The sequence below is a fragment of the Phaethon aethereus genome (genome assembly GCF_964289735.1).
Source record: "Phaethon aethereus genome assembly, chromosome: 15".
NCBI lineage: Eukaryota > Metazoa > Chordata > Aves > Phaethontiformes > Phaethontidae > Phaethon > Phaethon aethereus.
The window spans coordinates 8,538,100-8,558,259 of record NC_138591.1 but is presented as its reverse complement, the minus strand read 5'-3'; the positions used below and the strand labels follow the sequence as shown (position 1 = coordinate 8,558,259).

Below are 20,160 nucleotides of genomic sequence, written 5' to 3'. Positions count from 1 at the left end.
TGGACATTGAGCCATCGACCCTTTACCCTCTGGATGCGAACATTGAACAAATTCCTCATCCGCCCAACAAGCCACCCATCAAATCCGTATCTCCCCAATTTAGAGAGAAGGATGTTGTGTGGGACCATGTCAAAGGCCTTACAGAAGTCCAGATAGACGACATTAGTAGCTCTTCCCTTGTCCAGTGATGTGGTCACCCCATCATAGAAGGCCACTAGGTTGATCAGGCAGGACTTGCCCATGGGGAAGCCATGCTGGCTGTCTTGAATAACCTATCCGTCCTCCATGTGCCTTAGCAGAGCTTCTAGGAGGATCTGTTCCATGATCTTCCCAGGCACAGAGGCAAGGCTGATGGGTTGGTAGTTCCCAGGGTCCTCCTTGCTACCTTTTTAAAAAATGGTTGCAATGTTTCCCTTTTGCCAGGCTCCATGTGCTTCTCCTGACTGCTGTGACTTTTCAAGTATCGTGGAGAGTGGTTTGGCAACTACATCAGCCAATTCCCTCAGGACCCTGGGATGCATCTTGTCAGGTCCCATAGACTTGTGCATGTTCAGGTTCCTCAGGTGGTCTTGAACCTGATCTTCTCTTACAGTGGGAGGTACTTTGCTCCTTCAGAGCAAATTCATTGGGCTTTCTTCAGCATAATTGTATAGAATCACAAAACTGACTTACATGTAGTTTATGCTGCATTTCTTTTGCTTTGCTTCTACCCCCCCAGGTTGTGAGGCTTGGTTTGCTTATTTCTTTGTGGGTTTTTTTTCGAGTGTGGATATGTAAGACAAAGCCATTGCATACTGCGCAAGCATATTGCTCTGTATGGTTAAAAACTTTTCAGTTTTATTTAAAGACATTTTTGTAAGTTAGCAAAACTTTGCGCAAGGTAAACAGCCAAGTAATACTCAGTGACAGCTTTTTTTCCTCTGAGAAAAAAAAAATTACCTTGATAGGAACTCCTGAATTATACAACTTGTTAATTCCCCTTTTTCTTTATTTCTTTGTTCCCACGTGCTTAAAGGGATAAAAAGGAATGAGAACTATTCAAAGCTATTATTTTCCTGGAATATTTTTAATTTAAAAAAGTAAGAAAAGGATTCTGTTTGAAAAAGCATTACTTTCTTTAAAAACAATAAAATAATAACAGAAAGACTTTAATACAAGGCTTTCTACAAACTGCAGCACCAACTTATTTGGCCAACAATTGCATGTTGCTTGTACAGGGCCATCAGAAGTCGCTGGTGCTTTTGCCTACAAACCCTGGTAAGGCTGGGCTTGCACAGCTTTGGGATATGGCTTTATTTGCAAAGGCTGCCTGCCACTCTGGGTGAAGAGCATCATTTTGTTTAATTTGGCAGGCCTTCTTGGACTTTGATAACAAGGAAGCCTACTCTAAAATTACTTCTTGTCCTTAATCCACCTACCACATCTTCCTTCATGAGATAACTATTCCTAATAAAAAAGAGAAAGGGGGAAAAGTGTCTGAACTGTAGACAGTCTTGTTCCAAATGGTGTTAAAGCATCTCAGAGCACTTTCATCCACTTGCAGCTATATATAACCCTTAGCCATTTTTTGAAGTAAGGTTCATGTGCCGATGAACTGGAAGAAGACGTAAGTTAAGGTGTGGATTAATTGCAACTTCTCTGGCCTGGCCAGTTTATAATTTTTCAAGTCCAGACTTGTCTTTAAATTTTTCCATCATCACAGATTTTATGGATGTGGTTACAGGTGTATGCGTTTAGATTCTGAGACCATTTGAATTCTTTCTGCAGGGTTGAGTACCTGGAGTATGTTTCAGGCCCTTTGTGTGTCCCTTTCATTGCAAGTCTGGGGAAGACCGAGATGAACCTTTTGAATCCAAGACTTCACAAAAAGAATGCTGTCCTGCAAAAAGTACAGGAGTGCGTGGTAGGTATGGCAAGGAGGGGTCAGCAGTGGAGGAGGACCTGCAAAAAAGGTAATCTGTAATTAGCCACTGACAATTCCAAACTAAGTGAGAGTGGTTGATTAGGTTCCTCTACCCTTATTGTCATGTGATGCACCACAAAGTTGTCTTGCCTACTTCTACTCTCTGGTCCACATGCACATGCTCATGATCTCTTCTATGCAGACAGCAACCTGAGACACGGGCTCTCCTGCACTGTGGCAGTGAAGCCATAGCTGATGGCCTCTGGGAGCCCCAAAGGCAATAACACAATTCTTCATTGTCACAAGCAAGAGTGGCTTAGACTATCACCTAACTCACAGAAGCTCTTAGTGCCCAGGCCCCAAGCAACCTGCTGTAGCTGACCTGCTTTGAGCAGGGGGGGTGGACCGGATGACCTCCAGAAGTCCCTTCCAAACAGCCATTCTGGGGTTGTGTTTGCACATATTACTGTACTGCATTTCACACAGTAATGGCAGTCACCCTCTGCCTAAGTTCTTGACTTACCCATCTGTATTCTTATGTTTTTTGGTGCACTGATTTGATTTTATTGTTGCCTGCCTAATGAAACCTTTTTATAGTTTCCTTAGCAATTTTCCTTGACTTCATGTTGCCGACTGTTCTCATGAAATGTCGTTGCTGACCACGGTGAACTGGCCAGGACAGTCTGGAACTGACCCATTTGCCCCTTGCTCCAAGTGGCACTAGTCCTGTAGAGCTGTGCTTAGCGCAGGAAGCTCCATGGGAGAGGAGGATTTTGTGATTTCTGGGAGCTGCAGCAGTCACCAGTTTTTAGGGGAGACTAGTTATTTGATGTAGCTGTGAATATTCATGTCCTTATACATACTAACCAGCCCTATAATCCCTCGTGTTTTGGCAGCTGCCGAGAATCCCCTCAGAGGCTTATGACAGCAAGAGCTTGTGGCCCTTTGGCACGAAGGGCCATGTGAGGGCCCTCCTGCCAGGCAGAAATGCACCACATCTGCAGATGTTGTGTGGTCACCTAGAAATGGAGATTGTGGCAGGAGATTTAGTTTTAATTATTTTTATGTGTGCTTCAATATGGAATAAAGAACACACTGAAAGCTCTGACAAGTGCTTATTAAATATCACCAGTTGCATTGGAGGAAGCAAAAAGTATAAAGCAGTCTCGGCAAAAATTGTAGATTAAGTTGCCAGTACAAACTGTTGTGTCTTTGTTCCTTAAAGGGTCACAGAGCTTAAATGCGTTGTGATGCAGTTGAGCGATACAGGGCAAGAGCCAAGATTAGCTCTGCCAACAAGGTAAATGCTTCTTGTTTCAGAACGGCTCCATTGCTGATGAATATGATGTTGACCTACTTGGAAACCTAATCTGCCACTTACCTCCAGCCTTTCTACGTGGCAGAATGTCCCTGAGGGCAATGGCAGCGGCCCTTCATCAATTCAAACTCTGCCGACAGCTCGGCCACGAGCAGAAGATTGAAATTAAATACAAACTCTTTGAGTTATATGGGTAAGGTATTCGATATACCACCTTGGTGATGCTGGTGGTTAAGCCATGCAAATACCAACCGTTTGCTCTGCCCAGATAGAACCGCAATGAAAACATCACAAAACAACTTCTGTCGCTGGCCAAGCTTGGGGTCTCTGTCCTCTAGAATGACATTTCTGTTCTCACGTGTCATGTGATAACTGAGGAACAAATACAACCCCAGGGACACCCTGTGTGACTTAAGTCCCAGAGGAAAAGGAGAGAAAGTGCAGTGTTTGAGGAGGGGCAGGCAAAAAGACTGGCATGGCAAGAGAAAGGACATTACAGGCAAAGAATGGTGCAGCAATGCAAAGAATGGGAAAATGGAAGTGGGGTACTCAGTGTGCTGGTGTGAGAAGAGAAATAAAGACGACTGCAAGCACCTGTGGCAATGGGAGGGAGCTAGGGAAGAAGCAGGGGGATATAAACGTCAACAAACTGAAGCAACAAAGCGGACAGTGTGTTAGATGTCATTAATTGCTCAGATTAGGCGGCCAATTTGAACCACAGTGCTGCATCAGTCATGTAAGAACCAAAGCTGTCCTCTATCTGGCAAGAATATATCGTTTCTCTCTTGCATTGTCTCTAAGAAGTATCTTGCATTAGAAAACGGAGACCAAATGCATACTTTCTAACCATCCCTTCAGCCCCAAAATCTGTCATTTGATCTGCCTAAACATTTTAGTTGTTCATTCAGCTTCTTCCTAGTTGTCAGCATTTTTCTGGTAATGGAATAGCTGTATTTCCCACCAGATCCCGTCCCTGCATTAATCTTGGTACAGATTCATTTAATCAAATCACGACACATTGTGCTAAATAATTTTTTTTATTTTATTTTATTGAAAGTATTTGTCTAGTCAAACATCTGCATAGTGGAGCAACAAACCATATAAATTTTTTTTTATGAGAACATGCCCTAGTAACAGACGACTTATACTCGCATCTTCTTCAGGATCTTTCAGGCTGAAAATTATTTATCCAAGTGCTTTCTTAAGTTAACCACCAATTGGGTTGGCTAACATTTGCCAGATTTGTATCAAACAGGACAAACATGCATAGAATTAAGCTACATATATTTTGAAACACCCATCACCACTCAAAACTGAACCTGAACTTAATTTTTAAGACCTGAAATTCCTACAAACAATTTAGCATGTTATTTCAAGGGATGCGGTGCCTATCATAGAATTGCTCTCTCATACAGAAATTATGTAGGTGTCATTGGATGTGACTCTCCAAGGTGTTAGATCTGCCTTCCATAGCTCTTGACGTTACAGACGAATGAAATACCACTGACAGTTAAAATATGAAGCTAATAAGGAGTGGATTTAAATTTTCTGTGCCATCTGTCACCTATGTTTTGTGTTTCTGTCCCTTAGTTTTAAAAAGACGGCATTAGCAGCAGACTGGTGCCACACTGAGTTGTTTAGTGAACTCAGTCTTTTTCCACTGCTTCCAAGTGTGGATGGACCTGTTTTTCAGAAATATTGAGCACCCACAGCTCCTGCTGACATCGGGGAAAGCAACAGTTGCCCAACACCAATGAAAAACAGCCCGTGTACACCTGCAAACGGTTAAATATTGGAATAGAGGAGTTTGGGTTTTTTGGTTTATAAGCAAGTACTGGCAATCATTTCTTACTTGAAGTATTAGCCACACTGGTCCTTAGGATGGTTTCAGTTTTGGTTATGAGGTTTCTACTTCTCTCTTGATACCATTTTGCAGACTACTGTTGCAATATGAACCTGAGAGAAAGTTGTGAATTTTCTGTTAAAAAAATAATTATTTCTCCTTGCTTGAACACTGTAACGCTAAGAATGCTATGACTATTGAGGGGGGGAGAGAGAGATCCATTACCACAATATTTGCAGGTTTTCTCTGAATATATTGAGAATTCCATTAATGCCCTATATATCACAGAGAGATAAGAAAATGCAATCTGATGTTAATAAGCATGAATCATCACATTGGTGTAGGAGTATCTGTGTTTCCTTCTCCAGTGTAAGACAAACTCTGAAGTTTTAGTATAATTTTGATTGCCAACATTCTTCATTAATAAAAGTTTCCAAAATATTTCTTTAGCTCCCCAAATAACTGGACAGCGGAAACAACATTAGATGTTGGACAATTCATAGCTCTGCTGTCAAAAGGGGAATTAAAAGTCCTTGCTGAAAAGGTATGTTTTTATTATAATTTTTAATTTTGTAAAAGACAGTGTTAGAATTTGGATTTGTGAATGTCAGTGCAGTCTAAATTATGTAACCTGAATGCTAAACTAGGTAAATAAATCTCTTGGCATGGAACCATGTGTTAATGTTTCACACATTCTTGACTCCATCGAAATTTCTGAGATTTCTTATTGAAAGTGATGGTAGTATAAACAATTATTTGCTCATATACAGTATAATTGTACATTGTCATGTAGAAAAAAAATGGTGCGTTTATTGTGATGCAGACATTTTTAGTACTTTACACCTTGCAATGTTGTTTCCTCCATTCCCCTGCCTTCCAACCATAAAACTTGTGTTTCTTATCCTGTTAATAATGGGAACATACTGGTCAAATTAGCATTTACTCATGTGACCCTTTGCCCTAGGGCCAGCGTAGCACATATAACAATAACTGACAGCCTCAGCATTGCACTTTGTAGTTTCTTTGCCCTCTTTAGTTCTTGTAATTTTTATGTTTAGGAGTAAACTATACTGGAATGAGGAATCCATTCTTCAGCAGAAATATGTGAGCACAGTCAGCAACTTTTCCTCAGAAGATAATGTTTGTAACTGACCAAATGGAATAGGACTCTTCAACGGCAAGGAAGGTGTCTAGCAGGGTGGAGGAGAGAGGTCAAAAAAGCCTAAAAAGGGTGAACAGGTTAAAATTATTTCTCATAGTTTAATTGGGTCCCTATCCTCAATTCTTATACTTATCTGGCAAATTTAAGACAAACAAAATGAAGTACTTTCTGTACCGCATATGCTAAAATGGTGGAACTCCTTGCTACAGGAGGGTCTGGACATAGACTCCAGTCAGGCAGTGCTCAGGTGTTGCCAGAAGCTGAGAGGGCATACAAGAGGGAGAATCACTCAATTTGCTTTGTTTCTAATTTTTTACCACCTGAAACTTATGCTGTTGACCTTTCAGCAGCAGCCAATTTACTCTCCTTTTCCTGAAACATCTGCAGAAATAGGAAGGAGGCTGAGCTGTTACTAACCCCTACTTTGCTGAGGTCTGCACAAGTCTTTCTCTGCAAATTGTTTTGTTTTAAAAGGGAGAAAGAAGTCTTATTTATTCTTTCTTTCTCTTTGAAGTTCCCTGATGTCATTTTACAAATAGCAAGGACAATTGGACCAATTTCTTCAGCTGAAGAGCTTCTATCTGCTGTATTTGAATCTGTCTCCAATGCCACTGCCAGCGTCGAATCATCTCTCAGCAGCCCTGGTCAGTATTTCACCTGGTATCTGTGCAAAGTGCCAGATTTACAATGGTGCCATTTTGAGCTGTGATGGTGCAGTTAAAACAGACTTTTTGTTTCACCTTGTCATCAAATGCCTTCTGAGAAGCCTGACAATAGAAAGTAAAGTCTTGAGTAACTTAAAGAGTTTGAGCCTTCTAGCAAATCAGTGGGAGTCTTCATTCTGTTGCCCATAGTTGTCTCATGCATTGACCGATTGCTGAAATACTTAATTTCATTACAGAATTGTATTGTTAGGCATCTCCTGGAATGTTTGTTCCTGAGTGCACAAAGGGGGAAAAAAATGAATTGAGTTAGAGGGTTTTGTTTATTTTTACTTTTTTGTTTATTTTTACTTTCCTTTGTAATCTTAAGTGAAAATCCTTGAATTAAAAAGCTCTGAAGGTGACAAGTTACTGTAGTGCCAAAAGATTGCACATAGTTAATTGTTTGCCAGGCATGAGTGTATGTTGACTCGGCTGTTCTTAAGTCTGACATTGGTGGCACTGTGTTTTGTCTTGTCCAAATAGACAAAGTTTGCTATAATCTAAAAGGTACTTTAATTAGCAACCAAACTGATCTGTTAGAATCTCTGATGACAAATGGATAATTTTCTTTGTATAAGGTACATACCTTGACTATATTACATTATATTATTATAATAACTGTATCCTTTCTCTTACTTGAAATTCACCCAGGCAAAACTTTTACGCTATGCCATCCTGTGCCATGGAAAGCAACCCTGCTGTGGGGGAGGCTTTTGAAAGCGCTAATGGGAATTTAGACCCCAACAATTTCAAGGAGTTTGGTACTGACTGCCCTTATGTCTTTGAAAATCTCCCCATTGGTTCTCTGCCTAACAGAATATAGGTCCAAGTTCTCAGCAAGCCCTGAGGCACCATGGAAATCCATCTGCTTGTATAACAGCAACTCTGAATGATGACTGTGTGTCTCTGTGAATGAATTTGCTCCTGATAATGCTGTATTCATATACAGAGGGAGACGGTGTTCTACAGAGTTGCATTTTTACATAGCCTGAAAAAAAACATGACCTCTGTTGATCAGAGGAGTCATTACACAATTATCATGCTCTAAAGAAGCAGAATCAAACTGGTGGAATAGCAAAGTATTAGTCCATCTGTATGCATGAAATTCACTCTTCCTTGAACAAGTAAACCATCAGATCATAAATTATATTTCTTTAGACATTGGCCACAGGACTAAAGGTTCAGCATCAGGTATTTCAGTGTGCTTGTGTCCTTACGTATGCTTTTTTAGGCCTCCGGATCTCAACAATATGAATCCCAAAGACTTCCCTATCAGATTAACTCACGTCCAGTGCAGTTGCAGAACTGTCTCATCTGCATTGCAAGACCAATATAAACCTACCAGTGAAGCTAATGATCTTTGTTAAAGGATAACTTAGCTCCAAAGTTGTAAAGGCTTTTCATTCTTCACTTGGGTGCGTGAGCTCAGCTCAGGGGAGAGTCTGGGAGATGAAAAATTGAAGGATTGTTTGTGCTAGTCTAAGAAATACTTCTGCAGTCCAAGTGTGGTATTGAAGTTACCAAACATAATCTTATCAACTCCACACTCACATAGTGGTTTCAATAAGGAATGAAGTCTTATGGCTTATTTGTAAATCACTAGAAAATTGGATATTATGAAAATGGCTCTAGAGTAACACTGATGCTCTTCATGCTACCAACCTGCCATTTTACATTTCCCACAGCCCAGCTGTGAGCTAATATTAGTAACAGTAACAATTACCAGGGATGGAGTTCTTACATCTATGTCTACATCAAGATAAAAACAAACGTTGTGCTTAAGGCAAGATGGAACATAAGAGGAATCATGTGTCCAAGATGCTACCAGAACGCAGTGGCAGTGCTGGAAAAAGAAATCAAGTTGCTTACCTCAAGCACTGAGATGTTATAATATATATTATATATATAATATGTTCTTCATCAAACTAAATGTGATTATATAGCAAAAGAAGAGTGAAGTAGCATCAGATTCAGGAAGCAAAGCCAGGAGTCTAATTAGTTTTTCCCTCTGTAATCACACCAATGTATCTGGTGTGTTACAAATAATAAAATCAATGTTTTTTCCAAGAACACAAAATATTAGGTTTTCATGACTTGGGGAAGGGAGCTGCATTGTGTCTGGATGGGTAGTATTTACATGATAAAAGCTGACCTTTTGCAGCAAGGGAAAGTGAAACAATGCAGCTTCACAAGAGGGTGGGGTAAAGGGAGAGCAGAACATCAGCTGGTACAGTGGAAGCTGAACAACATTTTCGTTTGCTCAACAGATTCAATCTTTTCTGTGTTCTACCCACTACTGCAGCTTCCTTTGATGCAAATAAATCCCTCCTCTGCCTGCTTTCAAAGTACAAATCTACTTTGTACAGCCTCACTTTAATTTCTTTATCTGGGGGAGTTCAGCTCAGGCACAGCATCTGTGAAATTCTTGCTTTTTTCCTGGTAATGACCATATCTGAAGACATGTAGGGATTATTTATGGTTTAGATAATTATTTAATAAGGTTTTCCTAAACTCGTGACAGGAGAGAGAGCAGTAAGCAACCACATTAGGATTCTAATTTCTGCTTTCCATCAGTATTAGAGGTAGATTATGCTAAAAAAGACCAGAATTTGTTAAAACACTTGATGGAAACTGTCTCGTTTGATCATGCATGGGGCCAGAACCTGACCGTAAATAAGATTTTTAAATGGGCTTTGTCTGTCCAAACAGCTCTGTTGTAAGTGAACAGCCCTCACCTAGATCCTGACATTTTAACAACATGCTTGACGTAAAGAACAAGCACTGTGCTTCTCTGACACATCCAGCTTCTCTCTTCACCTTGTTTAAATGTCAGGCAAGTCTTACAAGACATACGTCTTTGTCAGGGTATTTCAGAGTAAAAGGACCTCTCATGCCTGTTACTTTCCTGTTGAGCTGGATTCATGTATGTGCTGTTTAAACGTGGAGAAGTTTATTCAGCTGCAACGTTTTTTGGTGAACAAAGGCGTAGCTATATGGAGACTTCCACCGAGGTCATCCCAAAGATTTGCATTTCTTTCTCACTCAAGCAAGGCTCGCAGCGAATGGTGGTTTTACCTCAGAATAAGCCCTTGCCTGGGTTTCGATGCCTTTAGGGAATTGGACTTGAAACACACCAAGATATTGGTTACTCTTATTGCACGCATCCAGATTTTAATTTTATTATGGCATCCTGTATTGTAACTGTTCTGAAATATATGTCTGCTCCTATTTTCTTTCTAGCATGCACTGCTTTTGGAGGACGAAGAATATAACGTTTCTTGCAAGTTGGGCAAATTCTAGTTTTATATCCAGGATGTTAACAATGTAAATATTGGAAGAAATTATTTCATTGCAAGATAATTAATTTATCAATATCACATCAGCTACATTTAATTCATAGTTGGTCACCCTCTTAAATCTCTATATTGCTTTGATGTCTCTTTTTTTCAGTCTCCTTAAAAAAAACTCTTGCTATTTGACTTTTTTTCCAGATTGCATGGGAACAAGAGCTCCTTCTTCAGATGAAATTATTAAATTAGCAGAAGCAAATGTCTTTTGGTCAGTTCAGGAACTGAAATGCATGGACATGGGGACTTTTGACAAAAATGTGGAACTTCTTGGGACTGTCTCAGGTTTTAACAACTCCCAGCTTATTGCCTTGAAGGAAAAAGCCAAACAGGTAACTATGCTGTCTGTGAAGGAAAATTAAATCCATAATTTGATTTGCTTTTATTGAACTATGCAGTTCTAAAATAACTGTGCTATGGCAATGTCACTACTGCTGCAGGAATATCTATTGTTTATTGGAAAAATAATGTGAGATGGTGATAGAAGACTATTACCCTTGCTTTAGAGTCAACAGGCAAGTAGTTCCGAGCTGTTGGCAGATGAAAAACTTTGTGCTTTTGCTTTTGAATTGCTTTTCAGTTGCTTGCTTCTCACTTTTCTTTCATAAATGAAAAATCAGCAAGCAGTACTGTAGGCTGTTGATTGGCCTGCTGAGAATTAAGCTGAGAGTATTAAATTGTCTACATCAATGTTAAATATAGTTTACAGTGGTGTAAAACCAGACTGAATGAAAGAGACTGTTATTAGCTGAATAAAGCTCATTCTCCCACCTTCTTGTCACAGGCAGGGACAAACCCATGAGTGAGAAATTTTAGAGAGGAAACCCCCCCCATAAATTCAGTCTGTATGTGCTAGGATGTTACTGGTGAGTGCAAGTTACGGAAACACAGCAGAGACGAGACCTCGATCTTTGCCAGGCTGCAGGTTCATGGCGAGGAACAGGGCTGTGGTCTCAGCTCTTGTCACCGCTCCTGCAGCACCACTCGCACCTCTTTTCAGCAGCGCAGCTCCTCTGCAGGTCCTCAGAGAGGTCTCTGCCCTGGGCTCAGCCCGTACATGATGCCTGTGCTGCAGCAGCAGTGCCGGAGGCCTGGACTAAAACTTCTCCCCGTCTGGCACTGCAGCGCAGGATCTGTGCCAGGGTGCTGTGCTGGGTGCTGTTCAGCACGCAGGGTCTGGGGCAGAGCGTCAACAAGCAGCGCTGCCTTGGCCAGCTGTGGGTGGGAGAGCAGTCAGACCTCACTCCATCCCTGTTGTTGGCGTTGCGCTCCTCCCTGGGAGCGACCTCCTCTTGCTGCTTTCTGGTTGCCTGCGCTGCCAGGGAACAGCTGGTGTCCCAAACATGCTTTTGTTTCAGCAAGGAAAAGCCTTAGGGTGCAGTAAGAGAAGTTGTTTTGGTTGCAGAAAACCCAGCCCAGAGGTGAAGAGGTTACCATCCCCAGACTATCTTCAGCTTCCTGTCACCAGCATCTGCTGGAGGTTATCTGCTCGGCTGCCATCTCTGCATGTCTAGCTACTCTGTAATCCTGTTCTGTCAAAATGATCCAACATTTTAAAGGTCCTTTTTAGGCTCCATCAGATCATTCTGACAGAATGAGGTTAGGAAGCATCTACAAGTGCAGTTGGCTGCAAGCAGGACAAATGAAGATGCTTGGAGACCTGAGGGCTGTGACCTCTGGAGAAAAGCAGGAGCAGGGGATGAGGTGGGACTGGGCGACATCTCCTTAAACCAGCAGCTGCAGCCGAAGTAGTGGAGCTGGCTATGACTTTTGGGTAGATAAGGCCAACAGTGCAGGTTTTAGCAGTGAAGCTCAGCTTTTAAAACTCCCAAACTGTAGGTGCTTGAAGAGAAGCGGCACTAACCACATTTCTGAAAGCAGATGGTGACTCTGCAATTCTGTCTCTGCTGCCTTGTTGCAGTAGGACAACAGCCCACTGCATCAAATGCATTCTTCCCAAGACAGCTTCCCTCTGTCAGCATGGAGACATACGGGAAAGAAAAGGGGAAAAAAAAGTATAATCCTAGAAGAAAATAAAAACAGTGCTCCTTTGAGATAGTGGGAATTAAAACATTTTACAGCACTACAACATAATGGTATACTTACAGAGTGATATCTGTTGTAGTGAAATTGCCAACAAGGTTAATACGCTGATATCCAGCTATATTCAATTCAGATACACAGATCTGTAGTGTGCTGAACGGAAGTATGTTCTGTCTGTGTGTTTGTATGACAGATTGCTGCTAGATAAAGACAGACTTCCTATACATTAATTTGCAAAATGCAACGTGGCGTTACACTGAACGTGAAGCATGAGAAATCAGACCGTACAGGCAAAGCTCTTTGAAATTATGTGCATAAGATGCTGTTATGTTCTTAACTAAAGGGCATCTTTGATTAAAGTTTTGATTAAGCCAGCTTTAATTTCTCCTAAATTGATTGATTTCCCCTAAAAGAAACTGCATACTACTCATGGTCCCAAACTAATTCAAAAAGTCTAGTTATCAGATTGTGTCTTAATGAAAGAAGCTTAGCTCACTTGTAAGTGGAAGGTCTCCAAGCTCTGCGACAGTAACAGACGTATGGTTCTGTAGTCTGTAGGTGAATGAGGACAAAGGAATGTTTCAGTTTCACGTGTTGTGTTATTTATATCCTTATGACTGAGATTTCATCCAGCACTGTCAGATAATAGTATTTATGAAATATCTCAAATTCTGTCGTTTATGACCTAGATCAGGAAATAGACACACAACATTTTTAACTGCATGTGTTTCATGTATCTCTCAAACTAGAGAATTAAGAGCTTTATAATTGGGCTAATGCTTTTTACCGTCTATTTTCTTTGGAAAAGATTGAAATTTCCCAGGCTTAGACCCTTTTTCTGTTTCTTTATGACATCGTAAAACCAACATAAAAGATCCATTGGAAACTCAGGAGGTGCAGGACCAGCAAACCATCCCTTAAACAAACCCTTAACCTGCGGGTCATAGCTGAGAAAAGCACCTCGGCAGTACTGAGGCTGCTCTGTATTGGATATGCACGTTGGTATGAACAGCAGATAGTCTTCAGCTCTGTGTAAGGAGTATGTTATTCCAGAGATCTGTGCCTTTCTCTTTATTTTATGCAGGTTGTAGAGCTTCATACATATCTGAAGCTGCAAACACTGTTTAGTAGGCAACTGCAGAGATATTCCTCCAGCAAGTCCTTACTAGCTTTGACCTTTCTAATTTTTGGACAAGAGTTAAATTGTAGCTATCCTGAAAATTGAGTAAGTATTTCCATGAATCAGGCAGCGTGAACGATCAACTTAGCCCAGGACTGGGCTTTTAGTTTCATTTTTCTATGTGGAGTTAGTAGCACAACCACATACTAGAAAACTGTCTATTGTTTTGTATTGACTGACTATGACTATGACATGTATACTATGACATGTATGACATGTATATGACATGACTATGTATTGACTGACATAAAGCAAAGTTGCTGAGACCTTTAAAGGGATTTTTTTGTGATGTATGCCTGTTTTGTCCAAGTTTTTTCCTCCAGCCAAAACCCAATGTCTTTTTTCTGTAAAGACAATTGGCCGCATCCTGGGAGATGCTGACCGCTGACTACCGTCTTCTATTATTTCCAACTACATGTAATTGTAGCCTCTGAAAATTCAGCTCTTGATGGACCTTCATTATTCCTTATTCAGGCAAACCTTTCCTGGAAATGAAAATTCTCTTAGCACTGATCTGTGACAGCTTTTGTATCATTGTCACTGTATCACAGATAAAGTTAAAAGCAGTGGAACTTGCCAGTTTAAATACATGGGTACTTGTTCAGAAAAGCCCTTGCTTATTTCTGTGTTTTTACAGAGCTTTACAGAATTAACTGCATCTGTACAAACACATTTAAATTTTTTTTTTAATGTTCTATACACAAAACTAGAAATCATAACTTTAGGAATTGACTATTTGTCTGTAGTACTGGATTCTCTACTTTGATTTCTGCTTTCTTTGTCAATGACTGAGCCAGAATGACTGGTCACAAAAGCAATTTAAAGTCACTCCACCAGAGTCATTGCAGCTGGTGTAGAAGCCTGGGTAGTCCAGGCGCTGCTTTTGCAGTAGCGGTGTAACAGCGTGGATCTCAGCACAGACTTGCATTTTTATTGTTTTTAGCGGTACTTGCTCCTACAGCAACACTTCCAGCAGTCCCTGCGCTGACTTAGCAACAAGCTCAAGGTATACAAATTGCAGCACTTTTAGATAAACTAAGCGTCATTAGTGTAGAACCTTGAAAACCTTCCCAATACCTAAGCTCTGCCTTTTGTGTGCAAAAAGGCATGCTTTGGGTATTGGGACTTTTAAAACCAAGGGGTGTGAGAACAGTGTATATAGAGGAAGATTCATGATGCTCTAACAGACATTAATGAAGCTTTTCTAAAGGCTTGGGGATCGCTGCCAGACTGGAAGAGTTATCATATTGTTTCCCTGGGCCGCATTGCTCTGGCACTCACCGAACACGAAATCGAAGAGCTGGATTTGCATTCTATCGACACCATTTCTGTACTTAGTCAGCGAACAGAATGGACACCTACCCAGGTAAGTATGATATCGAATGTACTCCTGGTGAAAGGGTCTGGATTCACACCACGTCCTAGAATCACCTAGGAAACAGATACAGCAATCCACACTAGTCCCTGCTGCTCTTCTGCAGCTGTGACCCCAGTGACAGTGGGCAGGTAGGTCAGGACCCGTGTCTGCCTGGCTGCTGGCTTCCCTGGTGAGATGGCCAAGAGGACACCGATCACTGTTAATTGTGGCGGTGACGAGTGTATTCTTTAGCACTTGCCCACAAAGTAGTAGAAAGAGGCCAGCAGCTCCTCTCGCACTGGCCCCAGAATAGACACTACGGCTAGGAGATACTAGCCCTTACTAAGAGCACTCACTGAAGAGGTGGTGTGCCCCCCAACCCCAGCATCCATTGCCCTAGAAGCCCAAGTTATTAGCAAATATGCTCCTCTCATCTTCCTTTCCTTGAATAACTTCCAGTTATGTCAATGAAACTTTCATAATAAGAGTTAAAAGCTTTTATTTGTATACATAATTGGCAGCATATTTCTGACTCTGTGACCCATACCATAAGTGCTCCTTAGTTGCACAGATGCTGGCGTGGTGGCAGACAGCTTTGCCAGAATATCACAAATCTGTTCAATAGATTCTTGTTCTGAAGAGCACCATCAGAAGGAAGCACTTGTGAGGCTTTTATACAATACTAGTTGGCTTTTGAGGTTTCCTGCTGTCAGTAAGAATAGTTAAGAGATTCATCCTGCCTAACTTCAGTTGTCTAAAAGTTAGGCAGCCAGTTTAAGCTAGTCATTTGAGACTCAGCATTGTGGCTAGATTAGAAAATCTTGGAAGATGCTTTTTTCTCTCACTGACTTTGGAGGATGTCTTGGTAGCAGGCTTAAGCTAGACACACAGTTTTTAAAATGGTTAGTTTAGGCTGAGCACCATCCTAAATGACTTAGGCTTGCAAAGGTATTTTGGCACCAATATCCTGTTCATATCTGAAAATCAATCCTAAACACAGGTCACCACCTATATATGGCACTTAAATAAGACAAGACAATCTGAGTATTAGAAAAATGAAAAATTTCATATTCATCGCCTGAGTAATTTATTTTCTTCTAGCAATTTAAATGAATCAGGCGGTTCTGCTAGGCGATTCAACGCCCGTTTCTTCTGGTGAAGTATTGTGACCCTGCAGAAGAGGTACAGAGTGCTTTCAAATCACTTGCACTTGGGAAGTGGTTGGGCAACAGTGCCCTGTTTAAGTGTCACATATAGGTGGGGACAGTGCTCCTCCTGAAGGCCATAGCAAAACTCCAGTTAATTACATTGGGGAGGCTCAGGATTGTATATCGTCCGTCACTTCTGTAAAGATTTTGAGCTTTTAGTAACAAAACCTTCAATTATATTTACTCTGTTCATGCATAATATCTTACCGCTTTTGTAGGCAAGATCTATTTTGCAAGGTTTTCTAGAAGACTCTGGCCAGACGATCAGTACACTAAAAAGCTTTGATTTAGTTGGATTAGGAACTATTCTCTGTGCTTTGAACTCCACAGAAATCACGTCCATAAGGACCGCTGAATTCAGGTACTGCATTTAATACTTAATGAAATATTTATTAGCATCTCTATTGATAAAATTTATTGTGCAATTTGTTTTCCTTCAAGATTTCCAGAGCCTAAAGGACACTTTTTTACATTTTAAATGCTTTTAGAAAGGCAATAACTGTTATGGAGGGCATACACAGGAAGGCACTTGTTTAAAATATATTCTATTTTAGGTTTCCTCTGTCATTTATATCCCACCATTTAAGTATTGCATTGAGAAACCCAGGTTTTTGCTCAAAGCTTTAAGCATTTCTAGGCAATTTGTGTACCTATATTTTGAATAGAAAATGAGTTTACAGTCTTCTTACAGCAGACTAAGTATATTCCAGGCATATTTAGTATTGCATGTAATTGCAGCATGTAACGTTAACCGTGTTGCCTTTTGCAGTGCTGCTGTTGCAAGAATTGGCCTGCTGTCTTGTAGCACCCCTGTTCTGAGGCAGTTTAAGAAGATGACAGAATCTGTGTTTGGTACTGCTACCAGCTGGAACGGCTCTGTTTTACAGGAAATTGGTACTATAGCAGGTAACAAAATTCAGACTCCAGACGGTGATGGTTCTGAAGCATTGTTATTAAGCATTAAGAGGCAGGTTCACGTAGCAGTGCGTTTTTCTAGACTGGCAAAAGACATTTCTTCTATAGAGGAGTCGCCCACAGGGATGGACATCCAGCAATTTCATTGGCACTAAGGAAAAGCCATGGTATTCTTGATAAGGTGCTCTGAATCTGCTCAAACCAGCCTTGGGGAGCACTGAAGTCATTTGGGTCCTGTAAACTGGAAAGGGTAGATCAAGGAGGGCAAACCCAACCAGGATTTCAGACCCACTCACTGTCTGTGAGCCGTGCTGCTACGAGAGTGGCAGTATTGGGTCGGAGCAGGACCGAGCATCCTGCCTCCGACAGTGGAAAGAATGGGCTGCCCAGGGAAGAGCAAAGGAGCAGGGTTAGTGTGGAGTGAGTGCTCTCACAGCCTCGGAGGCTTCCTGAGCCAGAGGTCACGCACAGTTTTGTTCGTGGATTTTTCCCCTGTGATCGTTTAACTGCACATTGAACTCATAAATTGTAGCATCCCCGATGCCTGCAGCAATGACGCGTCACTGTTAGTACCTAATGGGTGAAGAAGTAGCTCCCATTGCATGCTTATGCTCCCTAATCTTGCATCAGAAGAGGCTGTGAATAAGCATTCCCTAATAAAACTGCTTATGATTTTATTGATTTTTATCATTGTCTCTTTTCCAAGATAAAGTAACTCAGGTAGAGTACATCCCATACCAGCGGTTAAGGTCAGATGATTTGTAATGATGGAGTATAATGAAAGAAAAAAAACAAAACAAGAACCACTGTCTCTCTCCGTAACGCACTGGAGTAAACCATTTATTAAACATTTTATATAAATGCTTAAAATTTGTATTAGCCTAAAAATAAATCTAATAAAAAGAATATTAACTGAGTTTTGTTCCTATTTTTTTTTTTAGGTGGTTTGAATGATGATGAATTAAAAGCTTTTGATAAAAACTTGGTGCCGTATTTCCAGCCAATAGCAATAAGACTTATACCTCCTGAAATTTTCCAAGTAAGAGCTCAATTACTGAAGAAGTAACCAAATTTCTATTGTTTTTATTCTGAAACATTAACTTTCAGTTATATCATCTGTATTTGTGATGCCTGTAAAATATGCTAGACAAGCTTTATTTATTCTTCAGAATGCATCCCAAGGAAAAAGCAAAGACCTAGGGTTAGAAAGCAGGGAATGGACTCTCTTTCTTCCAACACTGTATTCAGATCTGAGTCTTCTTCTTTGTTTATTAACATTTGTAAGGATGCTATCATAGCTACAAATTTCTCTGCTATCTAAGGAGCTTTTTTATTATCCTAAAATCTGGCAACATTCTCCTGAGTTAGCTCTGAAAAACAGATTGTACAGGCAGATACAGATCAGAAAGGAATTACATCTAATTACAGCAGTTCTGAATGTGGACCAGAAATTAGAACATGGATCTTGAGATCATTGCCCCAGACTTTATTTGACTTAGTGACAAGATGAATATTCTGCCTAGGCTGGTCTCTTTTAGATCCTCGGGCAAGCCATGTACTTATGGACAGATGAACTAAACACTAAACTGTGTCAGCTTCCATAAAAGAGAAAAATTCCTTGAACACTGACTGTTCTGCACAGTACCACTGACAGTTTAGATAAGCCTGAAATATCCTTAGTGAAACTATTTCTTTGAGAAACAGGCAAAACTGAAGTTCTGTAGCATCTTGTAGAATTCCTTTCAAACAGCATACATTTTTGTATGTAAGTAAGAATAGTAATGATGTTACAAAATGTGCTTAACAAATAACAAATAACTCTTCCTTCTCAGAAGAGTTCTCTGTATTTGAAAGATTCAAAGCAGATTTTATTTTTACACAGGTTTTGAATAACTTCATTTTATGGCTGTATAAATCATACAGCTGATTTATAAAAAACTACATTGTATTATGGATTTTAATTTGAGTTAAGAAGAGGCTTAATTAAAAATCTCTGGACCTGTAAACATTTACATGAGTTTACCCAGTTTAAAAGAGTACGCCTTTTGGTAGACAATGAAAGACTGGGAGGGTTTGCTCTGTTTTCTGACCTACTTGGAAGAGGAATTTAGTCTTTCTGAAGTAGAACCTGGATGCAGAATTGTTGCGGCAAAGAAGGCTTGTTGTGTAGGAGGGCTAAAATTCTTGTGACTGCAGAATGTTAACTAGAATCAAAGCAATCCAGCATGCCCAATACATGCAGGCTTTACTAACTGGTTAATTGCTATGTCATACAAGATAATTACTGTAAGATTATGATTGCCACGTTTCATTTTTAAACGCAAGTTTTATTATGACCAAACTTGGAAGTTTTTCAATCTAAAAGAGAAAATTGAATAATGAGATTAAAGCACCTTTTTTCCCATCTCTTTGCTCTACTGCTGACTATAATCAAAGGTCAAACACAGGTTCAAGTGAGGTTGCTTGGGAGCAGATGTAAAAGGAAATAAATGGAAACACAAGAGGATGCACAATGTCATCAGTCTTTGAACAAATCAGAAAAGAAATGGCTGGAAAATTAAACTCCAAGCAATATACTGAAGAAGTGTCCAATATAGTGTTGGCATAGAAAGCTTCTCCAGCTGTCTGATCCCAGCAGCAAAGAGAAGGGTGAAAGATAGACGAGTGGTCAGTGAAGTAAAAGAATGCAGAGGATTTTTTTTTAAGCTCTGCTGAGCTCTTTTATAGCAACACAATGTTGAAGGCTACTTCCCCTCGTTCCAAATGCAAGACAGTGCTGACTTCTGGTTCCTTACCTGCCTTATATAATTGACAGCCTAAACCAATTTTTCTGGCTTTTATTCCTCCTAGGCATTGTCCCCAGAACAAATAGCGAACCTGGGCCCTGAAAATGCCGCCATGGTTACCAGATCGCAGCGCGAGCATCTGAATGCATCACAGCTCCAAAGCCTTCAGCTGGCGCTGGACGGAGCCAGGACAAGCACCCCAGAGACCCAAAATGGTGCAAGCGCTACCCAGGCGGTGCAAACCCCAGCTCCAAGCGGTGAGTAGAGTCGCTCCCTCTCAGTCCCTCCTCCTGCCTAGAGGGGACGGACACGCACACCAGTGGGGTGTGCAGCCTCGCAGCACCCACCGGGATCAGACCTGTATTTTGAAGGTGGGCTACGGTGAATCTTCTCA

General features: G+C 40.7%; 1 protein-coding gene across 1 annotated transcript in view; it reads left to right on the top strand.

The window, feature by feature from the left end:
• OTOA (otoancorin) overlaps positions 1-20,160 on the top strand; it is a gene marked incomplete at its 5' end in the record, with an annotated part of 36,123 nt that extends 15,963 nt beyond the window's left edge. The window contains 10 exons of the mRNA XM_082006651.1: positions 1,768-1,903; positions 3,224-3,414; positions 5,515-5,608; positions 6,741-6,870; positions 10,422-10,609; positions 14,711-14,866; positions 16,284-16,426; positions 16,835-16,971; positions 17,922-18,019; positions 19,831-20,160. Of these exons, the coding sequence (XP_081862777.1) occupies positions 1,768-1,903; positions 3,224-3,414; positions 5,515-5,608; positions 6,741-6,870; positions 10,422-10,609; positions 14,711-14,866; positions 16,284-16,426; positions 16,835-16,971; positions 17,922-18,019; positions 19,831-20,031 (1,474 nt within the window). The 3' untranslated portion in view covers positions 20,032-20,160. The remainder of the gene's footprint in view (positions 1-1,767; positions 1,904-3,223; positions 3,415-5,514; positions 5,609-6,740; positions 6,871-10,421; positions 10,610-14,710; positions 14,867-16,283; positions 16,427-16,834; positions 16,972-17,921; positions 18,020-19,830) is intronic.